The sequence below is a fragment of the Terrapene carolina genome, unplaced genomic scaffold (assembly GCF_002925995.2).
Source record: "Terrapene carolina triunguis isolate 2854851 unplaced genomic scaffold, T_m_triunguis-2.0 Scaffold210, whole genome shotgun sequence".
Classification (NCBI taxonomy): domain Eukaryota; kingdom Metazoa; phylum Chordata; order Testudines; family Emydidae; genus Terrapene; species Terrapene triunguis.
The window spans coordinates 38,514,154-38,539,557 of NW_020664561.1; the positions used below are offsets into that span (position 1 = coordinate 38,514,154).

The window sequence follows — 25,404 nt, forward strand, 5'->3', positions numbered from 1 at the left end:
AACACTGCCAAATTAAGTGTAAAAATGTAATAAGAAAAGCCAAAAAGGAGTTTGAAGAACAGCTAGCCAAAAACTCAAAAGGTAATAACAAAATGTTTTTTAAGTACATCAGGAGCAGGAAGGCTGCTTAACAACCAGTGGGGCCCCTGGACGATCGAGATACAAAAGGAGCACTTAAAGACGATAAAGTCATTGCGGAGAAACTAAACGAATTCTTTGCTTCAGTCTTCACGGCTGAGGATGTTAGGGAGATTCCCAAACCTGAGCCGGCTTTTGTAAGTGACAAATCTGAGGAATTGTCACAGATTGAGGTGTCAATAGAGGAGGTTTTGGAATTAATTGATAAATTTAACAGTAACAAGTCACCGGGACCAGATGGCATTCACCCAAGAGTTCTGAAAGACCTCAAATGTGAAATTGCGGAACTACTAATAATTATGGTTTGTAACCTGTCCTTTAAATCGGCTTCTATACCCAATGACTGGAAGATAGCTAAAGTAACGCCAATATTTAAAAAGGGCTCTAGAGGTGATCCCAGCAATTACAGACTGGTAAGTCTAACGTTAGTACCGGGCAAATTAGTTGAAACAATTGTAAAGAATAAAATTGTCAGACACATAGAAGAACATAAATTGTTGGGCAAAAGTCAACATGGTTTCTGTAAAGGGAAATCGTGACTTACTAATCTATTAGAGTTCTTTGAAGGGGTCAACAAACATGTGGACAAGGGGGATCCAGTGGAGACAGTGTACTTAGATTTCCAGAAAGACTGACAAGGTCCCTCACCAAAGGCTCTTACATAAATTAAGTTGTCATGGGATAAGAGGGAAGATCTTTTCATGGATTGAGAACTGGTTAAAATATAGGGAACAAAGGGTAGGAATAAATGATAAATTTTCAGAATGGAGAGGGGTAACTAGTGGTGTTCTCCAAGGGTCAGTCCTAGGACCAATCCTATTCAACTTATTCATAAATGATCTGGAGAAAGGGGTAAACAGAGAGGTGGCAAAGTTTGCAGATGATACTAAACTGCTCAAGATAGTTAAGACCAAGGCAGACTGTGAAGAACTTCAAAAAGATCTCACAAAACTAAGTGATTGGGCAACAAAATGGCAAATGAAATTTAATGTGGATAAATGTAAAGTAATGCACATTGGGAAAAATAACCCCAACTATACATAGAATATGATGGGGGTTAATTTAGCTACAACTAATCAGGAAAAAGACATCCACGCAGTGTTCAGCTGCAGTCAAAAAAGCAAACAGGATGATAAGAATCATTAAAAAGGGGATAGAGAAAAAGACGGAGAATATCTTATTGCCCTTATACAAATCCATGGTACACCCACATCTTGAATACTGTGTACAGATGTTGTCTCCTCATCTCAAAAAAGATATACTGGCATTAGAAAAGGTTCAGAGAAGGTCAATTAAAATGATTAGGGGTTTGGAACGGGTCCCATATGAGGAGAGATTAAAGAGGCTAGGACTTTTCAGCTTGGAAAAGAGGAGACTAAGGGGGGATATGATAGAGGTATATAAAATCATGAGTGATGTGGAGAAAGTGAATAAGAAAAAGTTATTTATTTGTTCCCATAATATAAGAACTAGGGGCCACCAAATGAAATTAATGGGCAGCAGGTTTAAAACAAATAAAAGGAAGTTCTTCACACAGCGCACAGTCAACTTGTGGAACTCCTTGCCTGAGGAGAAGGCTAGGACTATAACAGTTTAAAAGAGAACTGGATAAGTTCATGGAGGTTAAGTCCATTAATGGCTATTAGCCAGGATGGGTAACGAATGGTGTCCCTAGCCTCTGTTTGTCAGAGGGTGGTGATGGACGGCAGGAGAGAGATCACTTGATCATTACCTGTTAGGTTTACTCCCTCTGGGGCACCTGGCATTGGCCACTGTCGGAAGACAGGATACTGGGCTGGATGGACCTTTGGTCTGACTAAGTACGGCCATTCTTATGTAAGTAGCCATAAGTAAACTGGATTTAAAAAAATCCATTCACTTACGATATTAAAAGAAGGTGACCTTGATAACATACAGTATGTAGAGAGTCTCCCTGAGTGCCTGCTCCACAATATCCCTCCCTCAACTCAGTGGAAATGCTGATATTCAGCTGCAACAGGGACCTCTTTTGGACCCTACTATGATGAGTGAACTTCAGTCACTTGAACATAGCCTTTTTGAACTGATTAATACACACAGCTTTATCTTATTTATTGTGTCTTCCCCCACTCCTTTTTCGAATGACTCACTGTTAAAGAAAGATTTATTTAAATTCTTCAGTGAAGTTCTCTTCTAATGCAAACCGTGATTCTGCCTCTAGCAGTACGAGATGCAGTAACTCAATAGTCCTAAGATTTCTTTTCTTAATTCTTAAATGTTTCCCTTCCTCCTTCCCTTGTGGGATAGGTGAGAAAAGCAATTGCCTCCAGTGCTTAATGCATCACAACTCAAAAACTCACTCCATCCTTGTAATTTTGAATCCCAGCCCAGCTGGTGGTTCCTGGATTTCAGACTCTGAATATGAGTTCAGCACTTTTAAATCAATCACTCTGAACAGTATTTCTGTCAAGGAGAAACCTTTTCTCTTTTTTTTGGGGAGTGGGGGAGGGAGGCAGGAAGGCTTTCTTTATTTTCCGAGACAGGCCCTGAGAAGTGAACACACTCATAAATGTACCCAGTATGTAGAGAAATATTAAATCATATATAATTATTTCCATTTATTTAGAGTGATTGTTCTATTCCTCTTGTCTCTCAATCCAAGGAAGATTTCTGTACTTCATTGGATTTGCAAATAGCTCTGCTTTTTCCATTTATTTGTGTTTTCATATTGATGAAAACACTTCAGAATGTTTTAGTAATTAATAGACTGATTATATGGAGCATTGCCCTCTCTGCAGAATCAGTAGAGCTCAACTGTATACACTCTATACAGATATTAGCTAAAGAAGATTCTCCCTTTGCTTACGTGGATGAGGTCTGCACTTTTTGGAGCAGAAGGCTTTGAGTTGTATTCTGGTTATCACCATGATGTTCTGAGAGTGCAGCTCTGAAGTCCTAGGTGGACAATTACTCTTTAAAAAATGGAATCCTCCTGAGTTGGATCATGTTATCTTTTGGACTTAAAAAAAATCCACCCATTTATGAAAATATGTTATGAAGTGAATCACTTTTGTTAATGGTCCTTAGCAATCCTCCTTCTCCTTCCTCAGTATCATGTTGCACCAACCTTAGTTGGGCCCAAAAAACTGGTTGCGACTTGCTACACAGCTTACCAACAGTTTCTAGTTTGTTCCACAGCGATCCTTGGACCACATGCTCCCTTCTCCCACAGCCTCAGCACATATCTTATGGTGCCATCTTCCTCTGAGAAGTCAGATTAATCAGAGAATTAAGTTCAGGTTTCTTGCATTGTAGTGCAGACAGAATCATTGAGGGAAGTCTGCAGAAAAACTTGAATCAGGCATTTTTAAAGTTAATTATGTATGGACAGTTATTTTCTTTATAGTTTAATATTTAAATTTATAAATGCATCATGTCAAAGTAAATATTATAAATGTCATGAACATGGACTGGATCTAACATTTTAAAGGTATTTTATGCATGTTAACTTGGTTTATATTTGCAGAACCTTTTACAAAAGATACAAGAAATACATGAAAGTGTGTTGTGATATAAAGACATTATTGGAATGAGTTTGGGGTAGTTGCTTTGCTCACAATGAGTAGAGCTGGTTGAAAAGTAGACATTTTCATGAAAAACTTTGAAATTTCAAATTTGTTTTCATGCTGAAGTGTTCAAAATGGACCCAAGATTTTTGAAAACAAAAAGAAGATCTGAAATGATCTCCGGGGAATTTTTTAATTAAAAATGTTACCGAGACATTTATCAAAATGGAAGATCATAACCATTTTGATAACACTGACAATTTTTTATGAAAAATATTTTTTGTGTTTTTAAAATAAGGTACTTTTGAACAGCAACAAAAAATTGTTCAGAAAATTTCAACCAGCTTTATTCACAAGTGGTGAATTCCTGAGTTAGAGCTATTGGGTACTGATCACATTTGAAAAAAATGGCAGCTTATTTTAGTTGCCTCTATGTATTCACTTGGGTGAAACTCTGAGCTGCACCTTTAAGGTTATGTCTACATTATACACACACTTAACGCTGCCAAAAGTGATGTGTAGCTACATGCCAGAATGAAAAACATACTGTGTCCACACTGTGGAGTGTAGCTACACATATCAGTGAAAGGCTCTGATAGAGGGGAGACAAGTAGGGAAAGGCTTCACTGCTCCCCGCTGCCAGAGCCTTTCACTGCGGCGAGGAAAGGCTCTGTCGGTGGGGAGGCAACAGAGAAAAGGCTCAGCCTTTTCCCCCCTCCTGCCTCCGCTGCCACCAGAACCTTTCTCCACTCCTGGAGACTTTTCTTTTTGTTCCGAAGTGTTTCTCTATCACAGCCGCACCTGTTTTACCATGTTGACTTATGTTGAAACCAGTATATTCCAGGCAGGAGGGGAGAAGGGGGCCAAAAAAAGAAATCCTTAGTCAGAGGCAGGTTTCTAAAGGTTGAAAGTTAGTACCCTTATGCATTTTGCTGTTTTAATAACTGAAAGAGAAAGTATTTAAAACAGAGCTCTTAAATGTCTAAGCTGGGTGCGGAAGAATGTTTTTCCCCAGTTGGGCCCCTTACCATATGTACAGTATTATTACTGTAACTGTATTGTACTATGAATGATTTATGTAGTGATTTATCCACTCTACCATGACTGTCACCAATATCTATTATCAGCTCATATTCAACCCTTTTACAATGCCAATATATGTAACTTTGTATGCTGCTGCATTACTTGCTTTTTAAGCAATAAGATACTACAGGGTGTGCATTATTGGCCACTAGAGCATGCCTCCATGTGTTCATTAAGCACAAGTCTGGAGACAAAGCGCTCACCCGCTGTAGGAGCATGATTTAAGGCCAGTCGTGTGTACCCAAAATCATTTTATTGTGATTATAAAGTGAACATTGTCAATTTTAAAATGTTTTTAAATGAAAGTTTGGTCTGTATTAAACTAATCTTGTTATGAAAAGCAGGCAGGAAAAGGAAAATGGGGGAGGGGGAATGAAACTTATTTTGGTGCAATTTTTAACCGTTTCAGATGCTATAGGTTTTTGCCTAAAGAAGCTGCCAAAAACCTTTAAGGGTCATTTCTTGCATTCATAGCTGGTGCTGCTTTGAAGTCTAGTCCTGTTACTTGTGATCCAGTGGCTGCTCCTCTTAATACTGCTTCTCTAGCAAATGGGCCATTTTGAACTTTCATTTTCTGTTAAAATTAAATCAGGGGAACTCGACAACTCAAGACTGGTGTTTTTTTAAAAAAAAGTCATTATACCAAATTCAGCCCATTTTTGTTAGTAACCAAAGTTTATTTTCCCCCCATCTGATGGCTGTTTGGTTTGATGGCCTATATTAAATGAGTTGGTAGTGTCAGTCCAATTCCTACTGAACTGACAGAAACCGAACCATCCTCTCTCCACAAGAAATTGTCACTCTTAGGATTTTAGGCACATTTCTGGGACAGTTTGGGGAAGCTTACCCAGAGGCAGCACGTACTGTACCTGTTCCAGGGATAACAGAGGATTCATTCTGCAGGGTGGCCAATTCAACAATAAATTCACTTAAAGAGAGGGAAGAGTGGTTCCAGAGTGTTTAATACTCTCAGTTTCTATTAAAAAAATACATTGGAAGATCAAAACAGCTCAGCTGCCCGTGAAATGAGATAAAAATGGCATTTGGGCAGATAGACTTCAAAATGAACTGCTCCTGCTTTTTTCTTTCTTCAGTGGTTTAGACCTGACTGGCACTTCCAGTGCAGTTTTTCTGACGGCTGGGCTGTTTTTTCTTTTTCAGCCTCTTTTTTTATTTTTTTTTTTTTATTATTAAGGAGAAAGGGAGAAGAGAGGAGTAATGAGGGCATCTGATGTGTCCTTTGTAATAAGTTGGGAAAGATCCTAAAAACCCACCTGCCAAAAGAAGTCTGTTCAAAGTGGTAGAGGGAAGGCACTAAGGAATGATTCTATATAGAAAGTGATCCAAGTGGTGATCCAAGGCATTAGAAGATAATTGAGTAACCTTAACATGAATAAAATATACTTATCAGTTTTCCAGTGATTGTGCATCTCCTGCATTGTTGTAGTGAAATAAAATACAGTATTTTATTTCATTATATGGAAACCTTGGACCCCCTATTGGCATCATATTCCCCTGGGGTCTTCAGAATGAGGACGTGCCTTTGGCGATACAATCTTCAGTTCCAACCAACACTGCAGCAGCATCTCAGTGGTGGATCTACAGGATTTTCTCTCTCTCTCTCTCTCTCTCTCTCTGCAGTTGGAAGGTGCAGGACAGGGGCTGGGCTCCTCTGGATTCTACCTCCCAAATCTATTGGTAAAAACCCTGGAAGTTAACCCACTCTACCTTGTCACTTGGTAATATGGAGCACCTCTTTTAGCAGGTCCCACAGGTAGCTGAGGTGGATGAGTTGCTTGCAGTGTGGCTCCAATGTAGGTATTTGGAAAAAAGATAAGAGCTATTGGAGCCAGTGCAGAGGCCCTCCATGTAGATGGCCCTGTATCTCTGGTACATACTGAGATTCTTGTGGGTCCCATGATATCTGCAAGTCCTGGGGGTTAGATCTTTGTCTTTCAAACACTGCCGCAAATGGAAGAATTCTTAAGAAACTTGGCAAGTTTCTTCTTCCCCTTTGTAGGTTATTCTTCTGTTGGGGAGAACGGAGCCCTAAAATGGCACCAGTGGTCACCACTATAATTTTTTTATAGTCCTACAGACATGTATGTATGTACAGCAACGTAAACTTGATTTGGAAGAAAATAGATTTAAAAGGTAGAAGGTATCCTAAAGATTTGTTTCTTGTTTTATTACTGGCATCTGGATATGAAAGGACATAATTTAGGTGGCTAGATCTAACTGGCATTTTTGATGTACTCTATATACTTATACCCACACCCCAATAACCGCCTCTCATACTGCACCCCCGTTCCAGACTTATGTATATCATATGTTACTATACTTATCTTGATCCCAGTTGGTCTTAAATTTATTACTGATGCTTACAATTTTTTTGTTTTAGCTATCTGTGCATGTTAAACATAGGATCCTAGCAAAATGTCATTGGTGAAAACATGCTACTTCCTTATACCCTCATAGTTTCTTCCACATTTATAACTGCTTTATTACTGCACAGATACACATTTGCAGTCTCACCCATTGCTAAATGGTATAGCAGAAAAGTTGTGGTGGTGGGTTTTTTTGTTTTAAAGTGAGGCCTGCAAGAACAGAGACAGCTGCCAATGTGTCTCAGTCCAAGCTTGTCCACAGGAAGTGGCAGAAGGGGGACTCTGACTGGCTTCATGTGGAACTGGTGGTGTCTTCTTAGCCCTCCCCCATAGGGAGATGGTCATAGGTGGCCAGCAGTAAACAGTCAGTGTCAGTTTCCAGCCATGCCGTATGTGCCCAGAGGCTGTAAAAGTAGGAGGAAGAGGTGCTTCTGGGGATTTCATGCTCTCTGCTGGTGTCCGTGCCCTTGGTGGGGTTTGAGAGCAGGCTGTGGCCCTGGCTGGACTGCTCTTACCCCTTGCTCCAGTGATGAAGCCATGAAGCTGCTGCTGGTGTAATTTGACTCTTAGGGAAATAGTCTGTTTCTCCCTTAGCTTGTGTAGGCAGGGAAAGTGGGCTGCTGTTCAACCTTTGTGCTTCTTACACGTGCTCTCCACCACTGGTATCATAACCTAGGACCATCTCTCCTCCCTGCCCCCTGGGGTTACCAGCCCTCCAGGATTGTCCTGGAGACTCCAGAAATTAAAGATTAATCTTTAACTAAAGATTGTCATGTGATAATTCCTCCAGGAATAAATCCAACCAAAACTGGCAACCCTGCCCCAATGGTGCAGCAGCCTGGTTCCCAGGTGCTGGCCTTACCCATGGGAGAATTTGTCCTCTATGTTCCTACCATGGTGAGTAACTCATGGCCCACTCCCACATTCAGGGAGAACGGATGAGGGCACTTGTATACCAAGATAAGTACCTTACGCATGGTTAAGGAAGACAGAACTCTATATAGACTGTAAGATCAATCCTTTAGGGAGTGACAGCAGTGATCTGTCACAATGAAACAAAAGCCTGCTACTTTACTTTTACTTATTGTTAATCAGGGTGTGCTGTATATTGTGTCGTCATGTGCTCATTTTACATTCATTACTGGGCTACACCCTAAGATTACTCATGAATATCAGCTAGTGTGCAACAGGGCTGCCTGCATTCACGTTGTGTCCTGCATTGAGCACATTACACTGTGATCTGGTATTGGCTTCCATTTTGTTCATAGGGGAATCATAGAATATCAGGGTTGGAAGGGACCTCAGGAGGTCATCCAGTCCAACCCGTTGCTCAAAGCAGGACCAATCCCCAGACAGATTTTTGCCCCAGATCCTTAAATGGCCTCCTCAAGGATTGAACTCTCAACCCTGGGTTTAGCAAGCCAATGCTCAAACCACTGAGCTATCCCTCCCGCCCTGTAAAGTGTTGTTTTTAACCTTACACCGTAAGTGGCTTTGTTCCTGACTGCCTCTCCATATGTAATTTCACAACAATTGAAATCAGCTGAGGTGCAGCAAGCTACCAATTTAACTGGGATAGGGCTTGTAACAGGTCATTATCAGGTAAAAGTCCTCAGCAAAGGTCCTCCTACAGAGCTAAATGTAAAACCCATCTTTTCAGCCATGCTTTCCTGTAGAAGCACCCTCACTTTCATACTTAGATGTCTGCCAAATCCTAAAACCAAGCCTACTTCTTGTTAGCAGAGAAGGGTGAGACATATTAATGTTAGCCCTTTTACTTGTGGAAGGCACTCAGACACTATAGTGACAGGCACTATGTAAGAATCTAGATCAGGGGTTGGCAACGTTTGGCACGTGGCTCGCCAGGGTAAGCACCCTGGCGGGCCGGGCCAGTTTATTTACCTGCTGATGCAGCAGGTTCGGCCGATCGCGGCCCCCACTGGCCGCGGTTCACCGTCCCGGGCCAATGGGGGTGGCGGGAAGCCGCGGCCAGCACATCGCTCGCCCGTGCCGCTTCCCGCCACCCCCATTGGCCCGGAACGGCGAACCGCGGCCAGTGGGGGCCGCGATCGGCCGAACCTGCCGCGTCAGCAGGTAAATAAACTGGCCCGGCCCGCCAGGGTGCTTACCCTGGCGAGCCGCATGCCAAACGTTGCCAACCCCTGATCTAGATGCATATGCAGCAGGAATATTTGTGATAGGGTATAATCAGAGAACAGTCCTTGAATCCGGAAATGATTCTCCGGCCTCTGGGATCAGGAGAGTCCAGACTTGTTGCCCTTATGGGCGCAATGCATGGCCTATTTATTTCCCTGGCTTTTTCTGATGAGGTGGGCCAACTGAAGTAGAACTGTTTTGAAGAGGGGAGATTTTAGTTATGGTGGTTTGAGGTTATAGTGAATATCAGTCCATTAGAATTTAGCATGATTATTTAATAAAAATTGCACAGGCACCTATAATTTGGGATTAAGTCTCTTTGGCAAAGCAAATAAAAACAATTACAGTAATTAAAGTTGTAGGGTTGGTTTCTGTATGAATGACACTGACACTCAGTCTTTGCTCATGGAGGTGGGTGGAGGTAGACAGAAGGCTGTTTGCATATTGATAGGGCAGGATGCAGCTGGGAGGAAGCTAGAAATTCTGTCATAGGGTCTGCAAACAATCTAGTGACATCAAATGGATGCCAGTGCTTGCCTGAAATCAGTAACAGGGAAGATAATGGAAGGAAGACGAAATAAGGAAAAAAGAGTACTATCCATTTTTTCAGCATGCTGCCCTTTCTTTGACACATACCAGTTTCCTGTGTGTTTGTATGTGTGCGCACGCGTTTTTAGCCTACTTAGTTGTGTGTCAGCTTCTTACCAAACCCCGGAAAGCACCCCTTGGCTGGCCTCATTTTTTAACTCAGTAACTTATTACGGTAAAGTTGTAGTTAATAGTTTCTGGAAAGATAGCAGTCTGTCTTTAAATGTACACACTTTGGGCTAAATGTTGAGAAATCACAGGTATGTAATGCAAATCCTGGGTGTGCCAGCCAAGCCTGTAGAAAAAAAAGCTCGTTAGGATTAATCTCTGGCTGGGTGACTAATGCAAAGGGAATGAGTTACTTTCCTCCCCGAGACTGCAGAGATTTTGACATAGCTTTCAAAGGGGTTCTACTGGAATGTAGCTGGTCACTTTGTGCAGTTAGGTATGTTATCTGGTGCAGAAACCCTTGCTTTAATTCTCAGAATAGCATAGTAAATTAGAGACACACACAACAGCACATTCCATACCAGGGCTTAAAACAAAACCTCACACCCAGTTTGGACTAACTGTGTTACGTAATTATCCGACATACTTTAAGAGCATTAAGAGAAGCAGCAGATGAGAGCTGTCTTACCTCCTGTTTTGTTTCTAGAGCTTTGCCAGATTTTTATCTTTGAAGATCCATGAGTATGAAGTGATGCATTTGTGATATCCCATCTCAACCTTGTTTCCACAGTGACTTCCACATGTAATATTAGCAAAATGACTTGCTGCCCTAGCTTACTAATGCCATGCATATGTTAGTAAGGAGTAGCTGAAGAAGTGTCATTTTATTGATTGATCTATGCAGTCTTTCTTGGGTAGAATACTACTTACTGCACAAGTTTGTATAAGACAATAGGATTTTTTTTTTATGTTTTTTGATTTTTGTTGTTGTTGCAAGTGTTGTAAACAGCTATTAGCAGTCAAAATTATCAATGGTATGTAATTGTTAGCCCCATAAAAAGAAAAAGAAATGGCGGTCTTATCAATAAACTACATAGAACGGACTGACACACAGAAAATTTCACCATAACATATGGTATTTCATCACGTTGCACTGCATTCAAAGTAATTTACCATTGCAGTTGTAGTTTCAGATTGAAAATCTTTATTTTTTCCTATGTCCACCAATTTTTTTTTTAAATTTCATCTGTATTACATATTTTATTGTAGGTATTTTATCAGTCTTGGTGAGGATATTAGCAGAGCCTTCTAAAACTCTTACCAATTTTCAAAGAGAATTAACAGAAAGGGTAGATTTTCCTGATAATCCTTTTAAAATTAAAATATAACACCAAAACATTGTTTAAGTGACATTGAGGGTCTGACCTAAACCAACTAAAGCTGGGAAATTCAAAGTGAACAGCTGACACTGTCTGGTTAAGTGCTCCTTGTGCTTATGTATTGAAGCCAGAGGCTGGGAAACCTCAAAAGATTCAGAGGTCAGTTCTGATAATATCCAAACTTTTGGATGCTTATCTCAACCCTGTTAGTCTGGAGAATGGGCTAGAAATCTTCAGGATCAGGCTTTCTTGTGAGAAATGCAGCATTTCCTCATTGATCTGAACATGGCGGCAAAATGAGGACTGACATGCATAAAATCCATTCATGTAACAGGCCACAACTTTTAGTAAACTTAAACTCAGGGAACAGGTACTACGCGCCCATCACCCATACTCTCCTGTACCAGGCATTAGGTGGTTCCAATGTGGGGTTTATAGGGCTCCTACCATATCATCCGTAACTCTGGGTGGCTCAACTCAGCTCACTCAAGAGTCCTACCCTTCCATGCTTTCTACAAGGGAAACAGAGGATGCAGAAGTGTGGGGACCTCACACTGCGAGGGCCACAAGAGCTCAGTCTTTCCCATGAGCCCATCAGCAAAATCACTGGCCTTTTGCCTCAACAAGCCCTTCATTTTATCTTTTTAACTGCACTGGAAACTGGCTGCAAGTTGTGACAAATTAACATCGCAACCAAGTAACTTAGGTATTAAGCACATTTCTGCTTAACCTACTGTAGCTCAAATGTGCTGCAAAGAAGGTGAAAAGTCTTCCCAGGCCTCTGCCAATTGACTGTATGGCAGAAAAAATGTCTTTGTCCCCCAAGCAGGCAATTAGCTAGACCTTCAGCATCTGCAAGGCCGGATTCCCATGCCTAGTTTAGGCCTGGTCTACACTAACACCCCAATTCGATCTAAGGTACGCAACTTCAGCTACGTGAATAACGTAGCTGAAGTCGACATACCTTAGTTCGAATTTACCGCGGTTCAGACGCGGTCCACACGCGGCAGGCAGGCTCCCCCGTCGACTCCGCGGTACTCCTCTCGCTGAGGTGGAGTACCGCAGTCGACGGCGAGCACTTCCTGGTTCGAATTATCGCGTCCAGACCAGACGCGATAAATCGAACCCGGAAGTTCGATTGCCAGCTGTCGAACTACCGCGGTAGTGTAGACATACCCTTAGACTCCAGATGGTCCATGCTCTGCACCCCCATTGAGTTGGGTGGGTGGAATTTTTGATCAATTCATGATGAGCATAACTCTGCTTGTACTAAGTAGTTGTGCTTCCTTCCCCGCTTACCAGTAAAAAAGCGAGTTGTTACACAAAATATTTTTAACCAATAGAAAGGGACCTGAGCCACAAAGTTGTGATCAATGTCTGGTCTTTCCTAAAATTTGGAGTGCTCTGATCCCACATTTTCTTTCTGACCCATCTTTATTTAAAAAAATTTACTACACTTTTTTAAAATACCAAAGGTTCAAGTTTTGTCCTGTTTTAGTTTTGATCCAAATTGTGCTATTCTGCTTTTATCCAAACTAGTTACCCAATGTACTACTGTATGGTGATGTGGGTATTAGCTTCATACACTTATCTGATATACAGGCAATACTTGGGCACAGCAGGACTTGTAAAAAGTATCTCTTATAATACTTCCATAATTCATGTGATTTGTATATCATTCTAGGAGTTGATGTTAAAACTCACTAAATATTCATTCTGACTTATCTAAGAAATATCCTGTGATGTTTCACAGCGCTAGTCCTTTAAAATGGATGGCAGATTTTTGTACAGAAAAAGGAGCTTTGTATTCCCATAGCATTTACATTTTTCTTGAATAAGCTAAAACTCCAGTTAATTTGAGGCAGAAGAAAAGCTTTGCCTCTCAGCCACTAGCACTAAGGTTAGCCCATATTTTACTGAACTGTTGCAAGCAGAGCCTGGAATCACTGATTAATGCCAGAATCTCCTTTTAGTTTCTCTCTCAATGCATTACTTTAAAATTTGCATAATTGTTTAAAGTTGCACATTTTGCGGATACTGCCCCTGTTAAATGGTACAGGGAAACACATTACATTACATTACTGACAGGATCAAAACAGAAAGTGACACTTTTATGCAGTTGTGTATTTTGTGAATCAGGCCTGTAATTGGAATGTATTAATGATTTCCTTGACTCTGCCCTATGCTGCTCCGCCCCAGCTTCCCCCAAAATAATCCACGTAAACTCCAAGGATATTTAACACATCTTGAGCTGTCCAGTTCTATGTAGTTCCTTGTAAAGTAACTTGGAATGATGATTCCAACTCTGTAAGACGTGTTCAGACAGAAACTCACACATACACATAGCAACACATAAAGCACGAACCTGTTAAGGATTTCACCTTTTAAGAAATGACAGAATAATTACAGGACAACATGTCCTTCATGACTAAAAACAACCAAGCTAAAGTGCTTTCAAGGCTGGCATGGCCTACTTCTCTACTGGCAAGCTGCATAAATCATAAATTGTTAAGGGATTGATTCATGCAATATGTGATAGAGGAGTCAATATAGTATGTGTGCGTATAAAATATGTACACACGCAGATACTGATCTAAATTCAGTTCTTAGTTATACATGTGAAAGAGCATAATATATATATATATAAAATATCCAGGATACCCAGTCATGCTTTTCTAATGAAAGGTACATAAGTGCTTCCATTTTAAACCCTCTTCATGAGAGGTTTTTAATGGCTGTCAATTCAACCTCAGGCTGAAACTTGGTATATAAGAAGTTCTCAGCCCTGCAAGAATGTTTCTGGCTTTGTAAAAGACAAAAATTCTGTTACCTCATTTTACCTATTTTTTTGGCTGGATTAAGATTAAAATGTTGTGTTTTAAAAGAAAAAAATCTTACCTTACCTATGTACACACTAAGGCTCTATTTTTCTAAATCCGTGTTGGCATTTTGAGGTACATTAATGGCCCTTGGAAGGTCATTTTGGGTGGATAAGTGGTAAATTTTCTTGCAAGCCTCTATGACGTGATATGCTGCCATTGTCTTTCAGATACTGTGGATATTCTATACTAGTAAGGTGGGGTTTCTCTTTCTGTACATTCTACTGTTCAGACTGCAAATATGCTCCTGTTTTAACTAAGGCCAAGGGACTCCTGAAGGATCCAAATGCAAGAGTGACCCAACCGCCGCAGGTTTGTTCGGAAATTAAAGTTGTCTAGAAATCAAACCTACAAGAAAATTGTACCTACTCCAAGCCCTGGGAACTTCTTCTCCCCAGCCTTAACTTTGAGGGACAAAGGACCCTTTATAGAGCTTCTGTCTGTGCATGAACAATTTTGCACACAGACATATAGACTGTTTTTGAGCATGGTCATCTGCATGTGCAGGCATTAGATTCTGTTTTTTGTTCATGCAGATAATAGAATTTACATGCACAAAACTCATTTTGGCTCAGTGTAGAGCTTGGGAGGACAGGTACTTAAGGTTTGAAGAACAGATGCACAGCAGGGGGCTAGTGGGATATATGGTAGCTGGGTTTGGAATATTGAAATAGAGATGCCACAAAGTAAAGATAAAGGTACAGTTCTCATCTGTGTCTGAATTTCACTGAGCACAAAAGGAATTTAAATACAAAGAGCAAAGTAACAATAGTATTAAAGGTATGCAATTGGAGTTGGCACCCACCTTTTGCAAGCAGCCATTCTGGTTGGATGTGTCTGTATCCTTTCAGTTCTGGTGATCTCTTTCAGAGGTTCTCAGGCAGTTCCCCCCCCTCCCCCCCAGCAACTCAGCCCTCCTGCCAAGTCACACACACTATCTGCATGTGAACCAGAACATACCCCTTCCGGGGTATACCATCCACCCGGGCCCATCTCAGTACCCCTCTCGTAGTGTCTATAGCCCTCCCTGGGCTCAGTCTTTAAGTAGTCCTAGCCCTGGTATGGCACCGTATCCCCAGGGCTTCCTTCCTGAAGACGCTATTTTCCTGTGGCCCTCCCTGGACTCAGTCCCTACTCAGTCTCAGCAGCCAGCCAGGAGCTTCTTCATTGCTCCCCTGGTCCCTGCTAGCAAATTGGTTTTGGTTCAGTCCTAGCAGCCAGCTAGGAGCCTCTCGCTCCCCCAATCCCTGCCCACACTGAGCTGTCTGTGGCCCTGCTTCTCTTCCAGACAGGTACACAGTCCTTTTTTCTCCAGCTCCAAGCAGAAACTAACTGCTGCTCTGTTCTGCAGCTCCTTGTATATGGTCCTCCTGGCCCCCGATTGGCCGTTCCAGCAGCCCCTCTGATTGGGTGCTTCCTTGCAACCAATCTAGGCACTTGGAGGACCTCTCCATCACTCCTTTCCTGGGATGGATGTGACAGAACCCTGAGGACTCCAGCAGGAGACCTTTGGGCCTAGTCCACCCCATCACAAGGTGATTTTCCATTATGAAAAAGAGCATTCGAGACCCAAATTTTTCCCTCCGTACACATACTAGTAATTTTCTTACCTTTGGGGCCCAGTTCAGTGACAGCCTTTCCACCGCCTTTAATGTGATTTCAGTTGGACGCTAATACCTCACCTTATTAGTATTAGAATTGTTAAATTATTCAGTGGAGACTGTAGACCATAATAGGCCAGATCCTCAACTGGTGTAAATCTGTGTAACTCCACTGATGTCAGAGGAGCTACATCAATTTATGCTAGCTAAGGATCTGGCCCTATAGGTTTAGATACTTAAAAAGGATTTTGAAGTGATGTAAATTCCCTAGTCTCCTATTTACCATCAACATCATCACATATAGGGAAATTTGCATCCAGATCCAAACTTTGCAGTTTAGATCCTCATCTAATTTCAGACACAGCCCATGACCCAAACCGGAGCCATTGCAGGTTGAGAACTATAATCTGGGATCCGATTTAAATTGGCAAAAGTCAATAAATTATGGTATCAGGCCGATTACTAGGCCCTGTCCTACATTCCTATTCATACAAACACTTTTTGAAATCAGTAGGGGTCTCCCTGGTGTCAATGGGAGGTTTTCCTGAGTAAGGACTTGACTTTATTTCAGTGTTCAGGTTGTATGATATCAAGACCACTACAGCAATGCGCTTATGCACCATGGGGTGAAATATGGATGGAATAGCAGCCTTAATACTGAATTTCTTGGCATGTCAGTTCGTTTTATATATCATTAAATTGTTCTGTGAAGGCTTTAGCCACATGAGTCCCATTAGAGTCATTGGGCCATATTCTCAGCTGGTGTAAATCAGTGCTGTACAATTAAAGTAAATAGAACGCTGCTGATTTTCATGAGCTGAGGATCCGGCCCATTAGGAGTGACGTGGCTATAAAACCTTGACAGCACTTTGGAAGCAATACCCCTTCAGTGCTGCTGCAATCTAGTTTTTATGATATTTATGAGAAACCCACTTCTGTGTGGCTCAAAAGCTCTAACTAACTCCCATCAACTTTATTCCCACTCCATAACTATTAATACTAATAATAACTAATGTTCTAAGTTATTGCTATCCTCTGCATCTCCCAGTGTATGTTTGTCTAATTTTTTGCCTGTTTCTTAGATTGTAACTGTATTTGTCTTGTTCTGTATATGTACCCAAACATACAGAGAATGTTATTAGCAGGGATTGTCTTGTACAGTGCAATAGCCATGCTTAACAAATACTGTTCTGTATGTGTGTGTAATACATGGAATACATTATTAGTGGGAGCCCTTTATTTGTCTTGTGTGACAGGTGTAATCCAGGTGCTTAATAAATAATATACACACATGGATAAAATTATATACTAAATGTCTTGAAACACCTTCCTTTTTCACTTGGTAACTAATGAAATTATTCTTAGGCAAGAACATATTGTGTTAGCAGTTCCAGTGTCTAGTTGAACTCCATTGCCTTATTGGCTGTGCCAATGATTTGGCATAAACAGTTGAGGTCTTTTTTTCTGACAGGCAAGACATTGGAAAGTGTGTTGCAACAATTTCCTTCCAATTACCCTCTTGCTGTGGAGGGTGGGGATTCAAACTTGGTGAGATGTGGCAGTAAGTGTGCATGTGCTTTTCTGTTATATGCTGGCTAGATCTTTGGTAAGCATAGGAAGAATAGAAACATCCATTTTTCCAGCTGCACAAATAATGGCAACACTGATCTGTGACCAAATGGTTTCTAGCAATTTTCTTTTTATATTCCATGGTAATATTGGAAAAATCTACCCTAATTCAAATGAATCTTTTATTTGGTATATGTCTCCATTTGACAAATAAAGTGTGTGGATGGTCCAGAATGTGAGACAGTGTCACTAAACATACTGCATATACACCCCACTACAGTTTCAAAATACATAATGGCATTCTGGGTTGGAAGCTATATAACCCATCTACAGCTGTTCACTTACCATGTGTAGCTAGTGGTTTGGATGTAATATATATATTTTTTAATCCATGAAGGGCCAGATTTTCAGACTGGCTCTTAGGAAGAAGGAGGGAAATAGTGGGAAGTCAAGAAAAGATGAGGGACTTTTTAGTATGGAGTGTGTGGCGATAATATCCAAACATGTCACCACGTTAATTCCATAATGCATACTTCTTCTAGTAGCCATGACATTAGGAAATTTATTTATCATTTATTCATATAGCTTCCTGTGTTGCTTGTAGTGTCTGAATGCCTAAGGGAAACCAGTAGAAGCTTCAGATTGTATTGTGCCTCAGTTCCAGTGAATAAAAGCTAAGTAGCATGCATCATCCAATCTGAACATTCCCCCTATTGTTTCTAATGGGTCATTGCAGATCCAGTCTGGACTGAAGCTCAGGCTTTAGACATCTTGCAAGATTGCATGAAGAAAGCATGGAGCACATCCAGAACCCAGTGATGTTTGCTTTGGGGCCCCTGACCATGGCCTGTTTAATTATTGATGCTCTGGCTAAAAACAGCGATAGGCATAGTTTAATCTTTGGAGAGCTGTTTGGAGAATGGAGGCTAGGGAGACTTGCTTTATATAGCAATATCCCTCTTCTTTGAAGTCTGTACAATTATAAAAAACTGGTCATTGTCTGCCCTTGTGTGCATCTGTATTCAGACACAGGTACATGGTATGCTAACTAAACCAGCATAACTTCTCTTAATTTTTTGTATATATATTTTTAGTCATTGCATTTTAGACCATAATCCTCACCTAACTTGTTAAACTTTCATTAGGTACTGGGTGCCAACTTCAGGGGTGATGTGTAATTTGGACTCTGTGTGCCTTATTCAAGTTGGGGGGTGTATGAGCATGTTGATGAATAGATATGAATCTAGAAGGTATTTAAATTTGAATAAAATGCACACTAAGGGGGTAAATTACATTAACTTTGACTCTCTCTAGACTTTAACTTTGACTCTCTCTAGACTTTAACTTTAACTTACAGCTAATTAAAATCACCTATAAATTCTTGAAAGCCTATTCCATAGTTGTTCTATACTAATACTTAGGACTAGAAAAGGCCTGCACAGAGTGTAAAAGGAATTCTTACTCCCCCTTTCTTCGTCGGGATCAATGGCCAAGTCTTAGGCCCCTTAGGAATTTTTCTCTTAATTGGGTTGCCCATTCCTACTCTTGTTTAAATTCACACCCAGGGATAAATACAGAGTTAGTTTTTTCCTTCCTGGATATGGATATATAGCTCACAAATATTCAGGAAGATCAGAGAGGAGATGCTTTTCCAAAGGGCGGCAGGCAATGTAGAAAGGGGAAGGAACTAGCTCCAGTGAGAATGTAACATATCTCCTCATCTCTAAAAGTTTTTGAGAACTTAAAAAATTGTAAGTGCAAGTCAAAAGTACTGTATATTCCCAGGCAGCTTTAATTTGCATGACCAGCACTTACTCAGCACGGTACTATAGATGTTGGACACCTTGCAGCATTAAATGGGTCACATTTAACTGTTCTTGAACAATTGATCCTCTGTATTAGACATAAACAGGCTTTTTATCAGATATCAGGTGTCATGACTTCACTTTTCACTACATTTTCTTTGATAAACATCTATTCATTGTGGAGACAAGGTGTGTGGGTAATATCATTTATCGGAACAACTTCAGTTAGTGAAAGAGACAAGCTTTAGAGCAAACCACATATATTCATTGTGGCCATTGCAAGGAAAGTTCCGCTTGCTAACTGTGTCTGAGGCCAGGTCTACACTAACACCCCAATTCGATCTAAGGTACGCAACTTCAGCTACGTGAATAACGTAGCTGAAGTCGACATACCTTAGTTCGAATTTACCACGGTTCAGACGCGGTCCACACGCGGCAGGCAGGCTCCCCCGTCGACTCCGCGGTACTCCTCTCGCTGAGGTGGAGTACCGCAGTCGACGGCGAGCACTTCCTGGTTCGAATTATCGCGTCCAGACCAGACGCGATAAATCGAACCCGGAAGTTCGATTGCCAGCCGTCGAACTACCGCGGTAGTGTAGACCTGGCCTGAGTTTCCCCATGCATTCCCTATTGCATGTAAGTATAGGTGCTTATTCTGCACTTCTCTCATGTTTCTTTTTTTCACAAATGATTGTTCTTTAAATGCCAAATTGCCCTCAAATGTGTACATTTTGGAAGCCAGTGAGAGTTGGGTGCTTACATCTGAGCAAAAATTGTGGCCCTCAGATGCCAGCACTGTAGTACAATATAATGTCTGTTGCACTTTTCTAAAAGGTTTTTGAGTAGATTGACATTGATTATCTTCATTTGGTCACATAAATCCTTTGCCCCACTGCCCATGGAGCAACAACGGGGGATGTGAGGGACAGTTGTTTTTCAGAAACCAGAAAAGGCAAAATGATGAGCAGCTTTCAGTGCAGATAGAGGTGGCAGGGGACTTTTATCACCCATTTCACAAAAATCCAGGTATTTCCTGTGTGATATCCACTGGAGTTTTTCTTTGTGATACATTACATATTAAGAATTGTTTTGTTCCCTTTTGTTTCTGGAAAAGAGATCGTTTTCCCAGTGTTCAAAATCTTTATTTAAATACCATCAAGCAAACCTACTTCAGAAGCTAGTGCCTGAGTATGGAAGTATACTTGCATTTTGGATATTTTTTAGGAGAATTTCATGACGCCGTTGCATCCATTGCCAAATAGAAGAGCTGCAGTTTAAAAAACAAAAAAGCTGGCTTGAACAAAGAAAGCTTTAAAAAGCCATCAGCGTATATTAGCATACTTTATTTAATCATCCTGTCATTAAAACTATGCTTTGCAGCAGAATTTGAAACTGTCACATACTTCGAAGAAAGTCATAAAGAGCCAGACTTCCAAAATTAAATTAAAACGGCAGGTGCAATTTTGTGTGCATTTGGATTGCACAGGTTTATACACCTAAGATTTTGCATGTGCAAAAAATAGTTAATTTATGCTTGCAAATGCAGTAGGCATGCACAAATCCAAGTTTTTGTGGGTGCAAAAGCTTGGATGTGAAAAACTGAGGATTAACTTCTCTGCTGATGTAAATGAGCACACTCTGCTGACATCAACAGAGCCAATTTGCACCAGCTAAAGATTTGACTGGTTGGGTGCAAAAACTTAAGCACAGTAAAGGCTTGATCACGGTAAGGGCTGAGCACTCCTAAGAAGTGTTGGATACTCAACTCCCAGTGATGTCAGTGCAAGTTTAAGGCTTCAGCACGTTACAGGACTGAACTCTAAATTACCCCTTCAATATCAGAGGCTGCGTTTGATGCACCTTCGAAAAGTAGGCCCAGAATGTTCATTCTTTTTTAAAACAAAAAGCACTAAGATGCACAATGCACATTCTTTATAAGGGAGTTTCATGGGACAGAAATGTATTTTTCCTGACAGATTGCCTTTAAGGACCCTTTTGAACACATTATCTCCACAATGTTCCTTAAATTTGACTGTTTAAAATAGAATAAGTTGGAAAACTCCCTTCAATGTGTTTTCAATTGTAGACAATGGCACTTTCATCCAACAATTTTGAGGAGATAACTTTTAATTGCAATAATAAGAACCACATGGGCTATGATTGATGCAAACCTGATGTGTTCTCTTACTTTATTAATCTTTTTAATTAGAGTCAAAAGAATGCTTTATCTGTCGAGAAGGAGACGAGATGGGTTGTGACGCTCTGCTGCACTTCTGTGACTGCAAAAACCTGATTGCTCACCAGAAGTGTGTGCTAACCTGGATACAAAAGGTGAGGGAACTAATGCAGAATATTCTCTTCCATCTTGTACTGTGCAGCGCGAAAGACAATCTACCATATGTTGGTGTACTGTTATGACGAGCGTCCATTGGTTTTATTTGTATTCTATAAACCTTTTACAAACATATGGTTACAACCTCAATTGAGGGTGAGAAAAGGAGGTGTCATTTTAAAACCTCCAGATGTCAGAGCACTTACTGACCAAGGACCCAATCCCACAAGATACTGAGAAAATCCTATAAGGTGCTGGGTACCTCAATTCCCATTAATTTCAGTAGGAGTTGAGGGTGTTCAATTCTTCACAGCATCTTATAAGATCAGATCCTAAGTGGCAACAGTTTGAAGCCATTATGATTTTGTATGTTGTGAACTACACAATAAGAGCGAGATGCTGACTTGGAGGGGTTTCCACAACTGTTTAATTTGAAGTAGATCTGGTGAATGTTTTGTGTCAGAACTGGTTCATGTGTTCACAAGCCCGTAACATATTAAGGGTTTGGGTTCAGTTTTCCCCATGGTTGAAACAATTGCGAACTAATAGGTAAGGTTTAGGTTTCATATATTTACTTAGGGCTTCCTGGCTTGCCAGAATTGTGAGCAGGACTAGTAGCCACATTGGAAAACATCATGTGACTTTTCCCATTTATTATAATTGTTCTTTATCATTATCTTATTTTATTAGTATAATTGTTTTCTATCGTGACAATAGCGTATAACTAGGCACCAAACCAAAAAGCAAAGGCAAGACCTCTGTCTCAAAAAGCTTACATTCTAAAAGTGTTACATATCAGGGCTTTGCGCCGAGAGGCATAAAGTGACAAAGTGTGGGTTAAATAGAGGGGAAAAAAGTACAGGAAACGTATAAACTTAAGATCTTGAAAGGAGACCTGGTTTATACCTGGTTTTTGTGGTCAAAGCCACACATTTTGCATATTTTGATACAAAGCCCATAAATTAGCCTAAGTCAGCACAATAAATTAGTGAACCTTGGCAAAATGTTTTGCAAACCTGGACTCTGTTTCTCATTTGTAATGAAACAAAAGAGCAAGCAGTTTTCAGACTTTTGGAGTTGTGTGAACGTTTTGCACAGCTCTAGCAACAACATATAAATTACATGGATTTCAGCCAGTGTTTTGGCTTGGTATTTTGTGCTAGAATGTTAGTACGTTGACTTTGGGTCTGACCCAAGCCCTTTGAAGTCAATGAGAGTCTTTAGACTTCATTGGGCTTTGGATCAGGTCTCCTGTTGTAAGGTGCTTTCTGGTGCCAAAGTGGGGAAGAGGGATGTTCTGTTGCCTGTATTAGTTGAAGGAAGGCAATGCAGAGAAAAATGAACTGTTAAAGAAATACTTGCCAGATATTTGTGTTCTGTTCCCCTCAAATAAAATAAATAAAAATAAAATAAAATGGACTGGGTTTGGTGTGGGGGGTGGGCACGGAATAGCCTGTTATTTCTTTTAACATCAAGAGCCTGATACTTAAAAGGCTGCCAATATAATTGGCTCCATCTTTGCAACTACAATTAATTGCAGGCTGAAAATTACAAGTGCAATTAGTTGTTGGTGCAAATGCTAATACATCTGCCTCCCTGATTATGGGCTGGTCTTGAGAGGTGCTGAGCATCACTTCAATGGCAGCTGCTGATGCTCAGCACTTTTTGGGATTAGGCTCTATGTCTGCAAGTTAGGTAATAAGATTGCTTAAATGCTAATATGTGCAGCTGTAAAACTGGAAGATAAGTTGAGACCATTGTGTAAATTTGGTCTTTTTATTAAGTTTACTGACTAAATTGCTATTTTTAGTCAAGCCAGTTCAGGCACCCCTTGCAAAAATAACTCAGAACCACCCAGTACCAGAGGGTAGCCGTGTTAGTCTATATCCACAAAAACAACGAGGAGTGCGGTGGCACCTTAAAGACTAACAGATTTATTTGGGCATAAGCTTTCATGGGTAAAAAACCATCTGAAGAAAAAATCTGCATCTGAAGAAGTGGTTTTTTTTTACCGACGGAAGCTTATGCCTAAATAAATCTGTTAGTCTTTAAGGTGCCACCGGACTCCTCGTGTTTTTCAGAACACATAACTCCCTAGAACCACGCTTTAATGTAACCACCTAGAGTGGTGCTAGGGAGTTAAAATATCCAGAAAGCCTGCATTTGTTTCAATCTGTCATACTCAGCATGGGGATGTATGGTGAAAGCATTGAGGGGGTTATTGCATCCTGGGATTCCTAGAAGGGTGCCCTGGCAAACATTACTACACACATGTTTGTCATATCTAAATTATTAAGCAATTGAATTTAGCAGTAATGACTATGAATTAACCATCTGTCAAAGATAAGAAATGTCTACTTTAACCCACAGGCTGCCATAGATGCCTTTATGTGGTGCCCACAACATTCCTTTGGTTGCCAAAATGGAAAGTGGCAGCAGACAAAAGTTAACTGAGGGGGATACATTCCCTTCCACATTCTGAGAGATTGTTTCAGCCAAGCTTTAGCAATAGACTAGGAGTCGTTTCTGCAGATTGTTTTGATTGTGAGAAAGAATGACGTCTTTAGATTGCAAATAATTTTGAATATTTCTCCCTTTTTAAGAATCGGGGGAGTTGATTTTTAATGTTACTTGAGATGTGATATATGTTGTATAGAAGGTTAAGAATTTCTGAGGCCTACTGGGCCCTCAGTATAAATTTTCCTTTCCTTCATTTCCTTCCTTGTCTAAATGAGGCAACTAAGCCTTTTAAAAGTAGGGTATCACCACCTCCAAACAACATTGGAGCGGTCTGATACCACTTGAGTATCAGATATTTACTTGCCCATCTTGTTACTTCACCAAGTCAAGAAGTTGAATTGCATACTCAATACCAGAGCAAAATTTCCATAGAAATGAATGGAATAATTCATCCTAAAATAGACAGCAACTACTAGTCGATGACATCAAGTCATTCATTCATTATATATAATTATTTTTACTCTCTGCTTTTTACTCTAGGGGAACTTGCCTCCTTATACCTATTCTTTAACCTATGTTCTTTCACGCAGAACCTTCCTTAAGGTTTTTCTACATACATTATTAAAAAAAAAACCACCAGTAATTGTGTCACAGATAAACTATGCACTCTGAGCTGAATGGCTTGTGTATACACAATTGCTAGTTCTGGTAAAAAGAAAATGGGAAAACCTTTTTATTGATATTTTCAACAAAGTTTCCCATGTTTTGTCAGAAAAGTTTTATTGTGACTTGCACAATTATTTTTTAATCTATTTAGACAGTAAATGCCTGTAGAATGGTAGAAATGCACTTGGTTCTGAGGTAGTTAGGCATCTTTGTTCCTACAATCAAGATTTGTTTACATTTTCCCATCCTCTAGTAAAATAATCAGGAGTGCTTTAAGACTTCTTTGTCTTTACAGCTTATATGAACTTCCTTATAAAATTTCAGAATATTTAACACATTTCTCTTGGCAGGAAAAACAAAAGCAAGAGCTTTAAGTGGCTGCTGTATCTAAAATTGTTTGTGTTTCTGTGTTCCCTGAAAGTACAGAAAGTTGTTTACTTATTGCTAATACCTAAAATAATTACATTTTTCACATGTGTCTCTTGCAATACCTACATATAGGCACAAGACCTGATCATCAGCTGCACTGAGGAGAAAATGTGGGAAGGTTTCTCTCTTCTCTCCCAATTGTGAGGCTGCCAGGGTCTGAAACAGAATTCAGAAACTTAGAGCAGTTACTTGGCTGCTCCAAGTTATGCCAGCTAGAGTGCTCACATAAATTGCCACTCTGTATGTCTTTATTGGAGGAATCCTCAACTGCCTGTTTGAGATAACTAAGGCCCTTTTGCATAGCTGGAGCAGGGTTGAGGATCTAGCCCAGGGTCAGAAAACAGGATGAAGCAGCTAAGACTTCTCATAAAATTCTCTTCTCCTATGTCAAATCTCTGTTTTGCGGCTACTCAAGAGGAATTATGTGTCTGCATTTA

General features: G+C 40.4%; 1 protein-coding gene across 1 annotated transcript in view; it reads left to right on the plus strand.

Annotated features, from left to right (window-relative positions):
• LOC115271262 overlaps positions 1–25,404 on the plus strand; it is a 181,797-nt gene that overhangs the window by 5,685 nt on the left and 150,708 nt on the right. Inside the window, exon 2 of the mRNA XM_029912370.1 lies at positions 21,290–21,411. Within this exon, the coding sequence (XP_029768230.1) occupies positions 21,290–21,411 (122 nt within the window). The remainder of the gene's footprint in view (positions 1–21,289; positions 21,412–25,404) is intronic.